The sequence below is a fragment of the Hydra viridissima genome, unplaced genomic scaffold (genome assembly GCF_058129835.1).
Source record: "Hydra viridissima isolate aposymbiotic clone 2 unplaced genomic scaffold, HvirCarnegie_v1 scaffold_14, whole genome shotgun sequence".
NCBI classification, from domain to species: Eukaryota; Metazoa; Cnidaria; class Hydrozoa; order Anthoathecata; family Hydridae; genus Hydra; species Hydra viridissima.
In genome coordinates, this window is record NW_028324313.1 from 3,480,444 (window position 1) to 3,492,329 (window position 11,886).

General features: G+C 29.9%; 2 protein-coding genes across 2 annotated transcripts; one reads left to right on the forward strand and one right to left on the reverse strand.

The window, feature by feature from the left end:
* Window positions 1-3,744: 3,744 nt before the first annotated feature.
* Window positions 3,745-5,617, forward strand: LOC145193173 (muscarinic acetylcholine receptor M2-like). The gene is made up of 2 exons (XM_090071736.1): window positions 3,745-3,882; window positions 4,164-5,617. Exon 2 carries the CDS (start codon window positions 4,222-4,224, stop codon window positions 5,287-5,289), a length of 1,068 nt encoding a protein of 355 aa, XP_089927862.1. The 5' UTR covers window positions 3,745-3,882; window positions 4,164-4,221; the 3' UTR covers window positions 5,290-5,617.
* Window positions 5,618-9,419: 3,802 nt separating this feature from the next.
* LOC149878874 (uncharacterized) lies at window positions 9,420-10,173 on the reverse strand. The gene is made up of 2 exons (XM_090071835.1): window positions 10,121-10,173; window positions 9,420-9,953 (listed from the first exon to the last, which is right to left on the reverse strand). Exons 1-2 carry the CDS (start codon window positions 10,121-10,123, stop codon window positions 9,483-9,485), a joined length of 474 nt encoding a protein of 157 aa, XP_089927961.1. The 5' UTR covers window positions 10,124-10,173; the 3' UTR covers window positions 9,420-9,482.
* Window positions 10,174-11,886: the final 1,713 nt, after the last annotated feature.

Here is an 11,886-nt window from a genome sequence, read left to right on the forward strand (position 1 = left end):
CAAAACACGAACCACGCATGCGTACTCAACACCTAGGGAAACCCAAAAACCAAATTGTATAAACACCCAAACACCCTTACATAACCAAACAAAAAAAAAACCTTACCTTCAGTCAAAGTATATTTCCATGCTCACAATCTCCGTTCTTACAATTACAATCATTATCTACTCATTATTTCTATCATTAGGTAATAGTTGTAATGATAAGTAGAATAGTAGATAGTGATTGTACTCATAATTCCAAATCTATTCCAAATGCATTATCTAACCCACTATTGCTACAAATGCTACAGAATACATTTCTTCCCTAGACTCTTTATCTATTTATTTTAAGAAAAACGATGAAAAAAAAAATAAAAATTTTCACTGATAAAAGCAGCAAATAGCTTTTCTCGTCGTGTTTTAATGCTTTACTTTTAACATCTTCTTAACGACAAACACAATAACTATTGACCTTGCTCCAACGTCCGTTTAAAGTTTTGTCGGAAAGTTAAGTTCACGGAATAGACGTCTATATCATGTCGGTATGTGGTCTCTAATACAAGGAAAGACAACTGATGTTGCGCTGACTCTAATTAGAGGTAGCCCGACGTTGCGACCACATATCAACCAAATCACAACGTTGCTATGACATAGTGTGCCAGCTAGGAAGCTGTGTTTATTAACTGTTAATTGTTTTCTTTACACTAATAATGCATTTCCTTTAATTATTCTATTAGCTAGAAAAAGAGAAAGAAATGTAAAACTGGAGCAAAAATTAAAAAAAAACAAACACTAAAGTGAAAAAGAGCGCGCATGACAATACTAAAAACACCAGCTGGACAAATCTTATACTCACCGTTAGAACTCATTGATTGCAGTTCTGGAACATGAAACAATCGTTTTGAAAAAAACTTGATCAATGAATCAGAATTGAAACTATTTAACTGGAACAGTACCATCAGCATTTTTGAGTTTGTCAAATAATGTTAAAAGTTGTTAAAGGATGGTGTATTACTCAGGTGTTTTGAAAAGCGTAACTTTTTTGTGTGTCACTTACAGCATTTCATAATTTCTTTAGGGGATGACCTTTCCTTCTATATAACTATTTAATGGGTGACCATTCTTTTCACATAATTACGAATGAAAACTGCCCAGAGAAATCTTCCATTGCTCCACCTCCCTTACTATTTAGTAGGACTGGATGGACGATAGCAGGATGGATGGTCATTGGCCCGAAAAAAAACCAAACAAAAACAACTACATAAATTGCAGCTTTTTTTTTTTAACATTCATCATTCATAATTTATTTCTAACTTTAAATATTTAAAAGTATTTTTAAAAAATCATTTGACTTGTTAATGAAATGAATTTCAGGTAACCAATCATGATTATTGTTTAAATGTTTTTTTTATTGACTAATGTTATGCAGCAATTTAAATCACATAAAATTGCGTTAGTTTTAACAGGAGATGAAAAGAAGAAAAAAAACTTATTATTTTCAGATAAATTCGGTTTCAGAAGTCATATCAGAAGCATATCAGAAGTCGTATCAAAAGCATATCAGACATTTGTCATTTAGAAACGAATTTCATGGATGAGATCATCATCTTCTTTGAAATGTAAAAATGGATTAGCATCAATTAGATGGATAAGCATCAAGTAAAAAGCAGTGTGGCGAATGTTGCAGTACTAATTCTAAAAAAATGAACTGTTGCTTTCCCATATGATTGATTGCATTTGGGATTTTCTTGAGCATCTTGAGTACTTCTTGTGAAGGAAGAGCCAAGATGCTCAAGAGGAATGTTCTTTTTCAACAATAAAAATAGTAAAAAATTTATTCAAGATCTACAATTGGTCATAAAGCAAATCTTGATCTTCTCTGAATTGAACACAATTTGATAAAAAATCTAAATGTAAATTACTTCATCAATTGCTTTACAGCACACAGAACACAGAAGGAAATTTTTTTTAAATAAACACAAATACACTTAATAATTTGTCTTCTTTTTTTTTAACATTGAATTTTTTACAAAAACTTAGACATAAACATCCCTATACTACTGACCTTGTGCAAACCAACAACATTTATATTTACGTTTTTTTAGCGTACAATGTTTTGGTACAGGTCACCGAAATGGTTAAATCCGGCCCTGCTCTTTGAAAAAAATTTACTTCTTTTAAAAGAATCTTTCTTCAACGTGTGAGGAAATTTGTAATGGAAGTTTTTATGCCCTTTTTTTTGAAAACAGTTGATTTTTAAGGTCTCCTAAAATTTCAGCTTTCATGTAAAGTTATATAAAAGATTTATTAAATCTTAAAAACTATTCTAAGTGTAAAACTTTTTAACTTAAAAGTTTTTAGTTACTTCACGTATGCTTACTTTTTTTGCGTAACAGAAAAAGAGGGGCGCAGTAAATGATTCTTATTCCAGCATAAAACTTTGTTATAAAAAATGTTCTTAAAAAACTAATCTGGGTTGTCTCTAGTAGTACACAGCAGAGTATCTTAATTATTAAATTACTTTTTTTTGAGTAAGCATTTCATATTCAGAGCATTTATAATTAATAAGACAAATACGAAAAACCAATTATTATGTATTTCTAAATAATGCATCAGTAGACAATAACGCTATAACATCCCTCTGAATACATACGACGCATTATAATCTACAAAAGCTACAAAACAATAAATTTCATCATTTTACACTTTCAAAGCAGGACATAAGTTTGCTTTGATCTTATTCCCTACACCTTTAAGCCGAGAGGAGAAGGCACATGCCTCCCCCTCTCTAAAATTCTTCACACCCTGTATTTATCACTAGCCTAGATTACATAACAGTATAAAACCAACTCTGGTAAACGTTGTTTTAAATTTTCGTTTTTTTTTTTTTTTAAGGGTGCAAGAAATATCATTCGGCTAGCGGCGACGCTAATTCTAATAATTTTGAGCGGAAAAAATTAATCTATTTACATAGATTAATATATCAGTATTGACTAACCATTTTAGTTTTTACTTTACACTATCCTAATGATGACCATACATGATTGTCACAAAGGTAGGAATTAAGAATTTCTAGATAAACACAAAAAAGTTTGAAATGATAATAAAAAGTGAGCGTCTCGCAAAGTACAATCCCTCGATCAAAAAAATTACTCGGTGAATAAACCTCGTTGTTTCGAAATTACCTCCCCCTTACACCCAGTATCAGAGTGATTCTAGTTCTGACTGTTGGAAAATATTCAATGAAAATTGTAAAAGAAGAATAATAAATAGTGTAAAATTCAAAATTCTTTAACAGCTCTAAATAGGCATTATATAAGAATTTTAAAACAATACTCCAAAAGCATCAATTTTAATGAACATTTTTTATTTCGACAAATGTTTTTATATAAAACATTTTGTTGTTTGATTTAGTGTTAATTTAAACAATTGCTTCCAAAATATAGAGAAATAGGTGTGTTGCATACTATTCCGCCCCTAGTATTTATCATTCTAAGTCGCCACTGTACTTAACATAAATTAGTAAAACATGACTAACACTATTGATGCTATTTGACACTGACATCGGCTGTTGTCAAATTATATGCGAAGAATTTCTTCAAAAACAAAGCATGCCGGATTTTTTTAACATTAATTTCTTTTTAAACCAACCTTATTTTTTGGTTCGATAGTTTTTTTAAAAATTTTAAAAAATTTATTTTTAAGAGTTTAGTTTAAACAGCTGCTACATTTCATTAAACTGTTTCTGATTATCAAATACTTGGATACAAAAAATAAGGACTTTAACAGACTTTTTAATGCAATTTACAAAGAAACTGGGCTGTATCTTTATTAAAGAATTTAATGAAAAAATGTAATCATATATATGAAATACATATACTCAACATAAACACTTTCCTGGTTTGTATGTTTTTGTTTGAAATTAAGTAAATTAAAATTTTTTTTTTAGTTCGTTAGAATTTCTCAAACTATAAATACTATTTGTGTTTATGGTTCGAGACCTCGAGGAAAAATAATTTTCTATTATTAAAAATTATCAGGATATTAATGTTCTTATTTATGCTTTGATCTGTTTTTTGGCTCATTAAAAGAAAACTCTCCCAATTCCATTTGCAGTTTTTGCTTTGATTTAGTACTTATATTGGAACCAGTATTTTCTACAATTTTCTATTATTTTTTAGAAATCATTGCAATGAATAATCTACAATAACAAAATACCAGCACTTTCCTTCTTCTTCAATGTGGACATTCAATAGCACTTCAGCAAGCAACACCATTTTCCCCATTTGTGAAGAAAAACTAGCGCTCCCTGCAAAATTACTCATACTGGTTGCAGCCGGATTTTTAAGCTTGACAACAGTATTGGGTAATCTGCTCATTGTTTTGGTTTATTATCAGAATAAAAATGTTCCAAGTCTTTCAAGTATCCCTTTAATTTCGCTAGCTTTCACAGACATGTTTATTGGATTTTATCCGGCAAACATGAATATAATGGAAATGGTGATTGGATATTGGCCTTTGGGGAAAGCAATGTGCCATATATCATTAACGCTTGATTATGCATCTGTTCAATCTTCAATCAACCATATCGTTTTAATCACCTTTGATAGGTATCTTTCGATCAAATCACCCATAAAACGTCGGTTTCATAAAAAGACATCTCAAGTCTTTTTAAAGATTTTTAGCGCTTGGTTATTTGCCGTTTTATTTTGGGTCCCATATCTTAACTTTTATCAGTACGCAGCGAGAAAGGATTCAGAGGATGAAAGGCAATGCTACAACCGATTTTTTGAAAACAGCAATATCTCTTATAAGAGATACTTTCTTGCATTAGTATCGTTGCTTGGTTACTTTATACCTCTCTGTACTGTCATATTACTATACGTAAAAATGTATGGTATAATAAAAAAACAGTTATGGGAGACGTCTCAGTTTGATAAAACTGATGAAAAGGAGGTGTCTCAATTAAACAAGATGCATCCATCAATGGGTATGTTGCAATGTTATAATCAGAATTATAATTTTAAAGTGCTAATGAGGCGAAAACGAATAATGAGACATAAAAAATCGCTGCGAATGATTGCCGGAATAATATTGGCATTTATTATAACTGGGCTGCCACTTAATGCACAATGGCTTTTAGTTGCATTTTGCCCTGGTTGCCATCATCAACTTTTATTTGATATCACAAATTTTTTAACGTACCCTAATTCCACTTTTAATCCTTTTCTTTACGCGTTTGTGAGTCGAACATTCAGTTTACAGTTTAAAAAATTCCTCATTTGTAAAAGAAGAAGTGCGCTATAAACCTCAAAAAAAAAGCTGCTAACATCGTAAAAGAATCTATGAATCCCTTAAAAGAAGCAATAAGCTTTGTAAAAGAATAGGCTTTTACAAGAAAAAAAGAATTGAAGCAACAACGCCATTAACAGCCGAAATGAAAGTTTAGACACCTTGAAGCTTGTGTAAGAAACAAACTTGTGTAAGAAACAAACAAAAAAGCTTGTGTAAGAAACAAACAAAAAAAGTCATTGGATCATAATATAAGCAAAATAAAAGAAAATTTTTTGTGGTCTTGTATCAAAAAGATTAATAATGAATATACTTTTTTAAAAATACAAACTCATAAAAATAACTTTCTATTTCTTCTACTTATTATAATATGGCCCCATTTTTCAGCCGAAAAAATCTTCTTCGATAATTTAGTTTTTATGGTGTAATATCTGATTCATTCTTCTTTCAAATCTTCTTTAGATCTCTTTAAACACTTCACAGAAGACTTAAATACTCGCAGCAATTTTATGATGTACAGATGGTTATGATTTTTAAACTTAATTTTTTGAAAATTACACCGGATATTGAAAGCTATTGTGGGATTAATGATCGAATTGATGATCAAGATAATGATTTGCAGAATCAAGTTTATTCGTCTTTATTGATTTTTTCATATAGAAATTATGAAATTGCCAAGGCGTTAGATTTGTTCTGGGGGGCGTTTAAAACTAACATTTAAGTAATAAGAACTCTATTTTTTTTCTTGCTATAAAAAAGTATTTATAAATTAAGTTTACATAATATAAGTAATCTAAGTTTTTGAACTCAAATGAACTTACTTGAAACTTACTTAGTTATTTTTTAAATGCAACCACAGGGGCAAGTAAGTTCGAGTTTAAAAATTGATAAACTTGAAAAACTCGAGTAAAACTTGAACTATTTCAAGAAAAATTTATTTTATTGCTTTTTTTTTTTTTCCAAACAATTACAAAAATAGATCTAAAAAATTTGAACTGATAAATTTATTTTTAAATCAATCCAATACCGACAAACTAAAGATGGAAAAAGTCAGTTTTTCTCTCGGGCACAAATTTTTTAATATTGTTTACATGAAGGTTCATTTGTATGTGAATCTGTCGCCTGACCTAGAGAGAAGTCTTTTTGTTGATGATGAGGCTGGAATGCAAAGAACTGTGCAAGTCTTGCGAAAAGTGGGTAAGTCAAAAGTAAAAAGTGGAAAAGTGGGTAAGGGTTGGCCTTCAGTCTCCACCACTCTAAAATTTCTGTGTATCTTGAAGCCAAAGCAGTACTGAAGCATTTGTCTAATTCAATTCTGATGTCGGATTTACGAGTTTGCCACTCAACTGAACTGTGCGCATTGGTTCGGGTATAAGAACTTATAACTTAAAAAAGCTGACCTGCTATAACTAAACCTTGATTAATCTTATTACTTTCCAAGTTCTTAAAGACCTTTTGTGACTGGATCTAGCAGCATTTTACATAAAATGCTGAATAAGAAAAAGAAAAAAAAATAAAATAAAATAGAATATAACAACGAAGAGCAGACTCTGCAGCATGAGAAGGCGTGCAAACTCTTATGACTCCTTTTGCTGCAGCTTGTTATATAATTTTATGTTTGTCATATTTAGTAGCCAAGTTGCCATGGCAATATTTTAAGTTTACTTGTAGCATCATTTACATTTCTTTTTGTGATTTTTTGAATTTCTTTATTTATCGAGGAAACTAAAGAAAACCAAGAGTGCTAGGTTAAAAATTTGAATTACAGTCTTTTCCATTTGATTCGATTATAAACACTGGAACAGAAATTTTAATCTACTAAAATATTCTCATAAACTCAGAGTCAAAACAAACGTCAAGTCATACTTTATGTACAATAAACTTTATGTACAATAAGCCAAACGTCTTAGAAGCTTTACATTTTTAGGATAATTTATTTGAGCGGTTTTGCAGTACTCTGGTACTGCAGCAGCGAATTAATGAAGTACCCGTGACAAAATTTGGCCCCAAAAACTTTCTCAAAGCTTTCTTATATTATAAATTTTTCAATACTGTTTCTCATTACGTTAATCAACATATTCTTACAATATATTAATCAACATATATCATTATTTAGATGGCAATAAAATGTAAAAAAAAAAAAGTTTTACAAAAGTTCTGATGTCATCAATTAATAAACGTAACGTATAGCATCGAAAATAAGGCAAGACGAGAAGAGGACAGAAAATTAAGGCATGTGAAATTGCATCAAATGGAACGAATAACTTGATTTTTAACTAAAAGTAAGACAAAAATAAATGACTAGGAAGTATTAATATAAAAAAACAAGTTAAAAACATTAAAACAAATGGTGTTTACATATGGTCCTCACAAAAGTTTCATTAAACCAGCATAATGTAATTCAATGAAGCAGACAATTTTTCATTCTGTTGAATAATTAAATTTTTAGAATTTAAGGGCGCTGAATTCAGATTTTTTTTTTTGCTTAATCAAACTTTTAATTCATCCTGAATATTTAAAACGAATTCATTCTAAAAAACATTTTAAAAAATGAATAAAAATAAAAAAAGTTTAATAATGAGAATACAGGGTTGGACAGCAAAACTCAAAAACAGTATACATAGTAATTTACTTTTCAATAATCAACCCACTGACATCAATATAGCTTAAAACAAATGTTTTTAGCGTCATTAAGAAACATTTTAATCAGTATGGGCGCCTTTGTTGTCTATTGCAGCCTGCACACAGTGTCTAAGGGAGTTGCAGCTGTTCAAAATGAAGTCTCGAGATATTTTTTCCCTTTCTAATCTCAATACTTGCATGAGAATATCGACACTAGGATGAGATATTCTGTTGGTTGAGTGCTTCAATTTTTCCTAAATTGCATAATACAGGAGGTTCAAGGGCTGGACAAAGGCCTGAAGGCAGCTGGTTAAAAATCTAAAAAATTGCTTTAGCAGAATTTCTGTAATTTTTTTTTGCATTATGAGGTGGGACACCATTCTAGGTCCACACATAACTCCCATTAGAGTAGTTCACCTTCACCCACGGCAAAACTTTCTACCTTAAGATCTTATAATAAACTTTAGCTCGCACTTTTTCAACAGGTTTAAAAAAATGGAGAGGCATCGTTTTTCTATCAGACGCAACAACTCCCTAAACCATGACTTGAGCAGAGTTCTTGGTTTATAAAAATTTCTTTCACATCAGAAGCTGACTTAGCAATGAACCAATCGTTGCGATCGTTTAAAACCGCACCAATAGTAAATATTTTTTCGTAAGAAAATATTTTTAGGGTTGTTCCACGCAGCTTCAGGTAAAGCAATTCTTTTTTGGCTCTTTCATGTTTTCTGGATTTCAACTTTTTGGTAAAAATGTTTTGAGGTCCTTGTATATGACCTTAGCTGTAAATCAGTATGGACAACCCTTCTTATGATCCACGGACAAATATATTTGTTCAAGAATAACTTTCTCATGGGTAAAATGAAAAAACAAATCCAAAATATCGCTTTAATTCTTAGTTATTAATGAAGAAGTGCATCATTATTTAACGAATTTACGCAATGCAGGATTATTTACAACGAAACTTTAATTTTTCTTTCAAATTAACCAACTTTTTATGAGCGTGGATTTCAGTCGCACAAACATTGACTTCAGCAGATTTAAATCGCTCTTTAGGCTACATAAAGTGAAAAATTTTAGCCTACAAAAAGAGAAGACGCTTAGTCTACACAAAGTGAAGAAGTGAAAAGCTGTAGATGTTTTAAACATATAAAGTTTTTTGTTTTTTTTTCTTTATGTTATTTCCATTTCTAAGTTTCCAGCTTTATTTAAAAGTTCCAGAATTTTTTAAAGACATTTGAAAGTTATGATAAAGTATGATAAAAGTTTTAAAACTTAAGCTAAAATTTTCAACCGAAGAGCGAGTATATTGAGCGAGTACATAAGAACGAGTATATTGCAAAATATCTGATTTTAAGTTTCATAAAAAGACTACGAAAAATTATTTTAAAATAAATCTAATCATATTGATTTTAATACTAAAGTTTTACTGGTATGCTGATTAGAAGAGTTTCATTTACCCCCTTTATCCCATTTTCCCCATTTTAAATATTTAATACCCAAAATATCATAATTTAAATATGTTTTATGAATCTACTAAGCTTTTTTTCTTTGTTTCATTTTAATTTTTTGGTGATTTTTAATATCTAAGAGTTTTTCAATGCTCTCAGTTCTTCTAACTCCTTTTTTAGTTTGGCTTCCTTTAGCTCAATTAATTCTCTCTGAAGCTCAGCTTCTCTGACTTCAATGGACTTCTCCGACAACTTTTCATTTTTTTCGAGTCTTGTTTCTTCTTCTTTTACTTTTTTTTCTAACTCTTTGTGATCCTGCGCGAGCGGAAGCAGCTTTGAAAATTCAAGATTCTTGAGAATTCCAATAATAACATCACCCCATTTCGGACTCATCGCCTTAACAAGAGGAGCTATTGCATCAAAAACTTTATCTTTTTGGGTTTTTTGCTGTTCTTGTGGCAATAGAGAAAGTAAAGCGTCAATACCGACGCCAGTGTGTTGAGCGTTGTTGTTATTTTGACTCTTGTTATTCATGATGTCACTATTGCCGTTGTTATTGCTGTTGTTTGCCATTTGCCCGACAAAGTTTGCAAGAGATCCAAAATTCTAAAATAAATTATTTTAAACAAAATTTTTTTTAAAAAAGAATAAAAAAGAGTTAAGAAGATGGGGGAGAAGATAAAAAAGAGCCTTTCTAACTACTTCAAAACTACTTTAAAACAAGAAGATTACATCAAAAAAGTAAATATCTATCATTGAAAAATTACACTCACCATTTTAAAAAAAACGAGAGAACTTCTTCGATAGATAAAAAAGATCGTTTTAAATTAAATGAAAAAAAAAAACTTATACAGAGCTTCATCCATTTTTAAAGATTCTTCAATTATTGAAGACAGGTATTTCAATTCCAGTGAGTGCTGTTCTTGTTGTAAAATTACCGCATAAATATTATTGGTATTTTTATTTTTTATTTCTTTCAAATCATCTTTTAAATATCTTTCCTGACGATTTTTCTTATTTCTTCTTATTACTATTTCTTATTTTATTATAAAATTGGTATCATGATAATAAATGATGGTATTAAAAAAAAGTCCATTACATTTTAAGATCACTTCTTTTACATTTGCTTCAATTATGTTAAAAACTTCGATATGATTACTATAATATAAATACATGATGCTGAATTTTCACAAAAAGCTAAACTTTTTATCTCCACTAAAAACTGAGGTTTTTTTAATTCTTTTAGAAGACATTTTTTTTACAATAAACGAAGGAAGTTTTTTTCTAGTCTTCAATATGCGAGAATATTTAGAATAATCTACTGTTAGTTGCTATATTTATAATAATAATAACCGGTATTTTTTTTTTCAATAAATGTCTCCCCTTTGATTTATTAACTAGAGTCTTTAAGGGGTTTTACTTTAAAGTTTCTTACGCAGGCATTGGGTGGCACGTTAAATCTTGCTTATTAAGTTGACGTAGAAATTACACTAGCAAAATATCTACTTCAGTGTTTCATTTCCAAAAATGAAGGATTTGGAAAAAAGTTGAATTAATTTTGAAACACAACAGCAGTGCAATACTAAACCTTTGTCAGTCACAAAACAAAAACCGCGTGTTTATAATTAAACAAAATCATCATAAAAGACGCAACTATACACATAAAAAAAAAAGTATTGATAAATGTGTGTTATTGTCCAAATACTTAAAAAAAAGTAGGGTGCGGTTACAGAAATGAGACAGAGTGTTATGCTTGATCTAAAAAACAAGAGACATTTACCGTTAATTTCTGTACACAGTTATTCAATTCTAGGAGATGAAACCAAACTGAAGTCAGAGTTTGAATGGCCATAGGTTAGATGCTGCGAAAATGGGATTCCTATTTATTGCCAAAGACTTATGAGCGCAGTGGAAAAAAATAGTTTTTGAGGGAAGAATCAAAATCTTTCTTATGGTCAAATAGGAAGATAATTGTTACACGGTTTACTTAACAAATATTTTTTGCGTAAAAAAAAATTCAGAGAATGAGAAATATTCACAATTAGATTAAAAAAATTCTTTTCTCTTTTGGATTATGATGCTGAAATTCTCAATTATCATGATAAATATTTCAGTGTAAAGTGGAATAATTAGCCTTATGAGACTTTAAGCCCCATTTCTGCAGAATTCGTATTAAGTTGTTTGATGCTATTGTTTAAAGAAAGAGTGACATTAAGCTCTGTATAATAAATGATTACTTAATCATTAAGGAATATTTCACAACCTTGCTTGGGATTATAACCAATTTTTGTAAAAAATGATCTGATTTTGAAAATGAGTGCTTTTAACATCATTTTCCGGTTTAACCTATAGCAGTTGAAATACTTTACCGAAATCGGCGCTTGTTTGTTTTGATTGATCAAAGTAGTCTTTTTTAACTTCCACGTGACAAACAGTACTACTAAACTTACTAATTCCTTTTTTTTTTTTTTTACCAATCTACTTATGTAATAACTGAACTTCAAAAAAAAAATATTTAGCAGACATTAACAGGTAGACC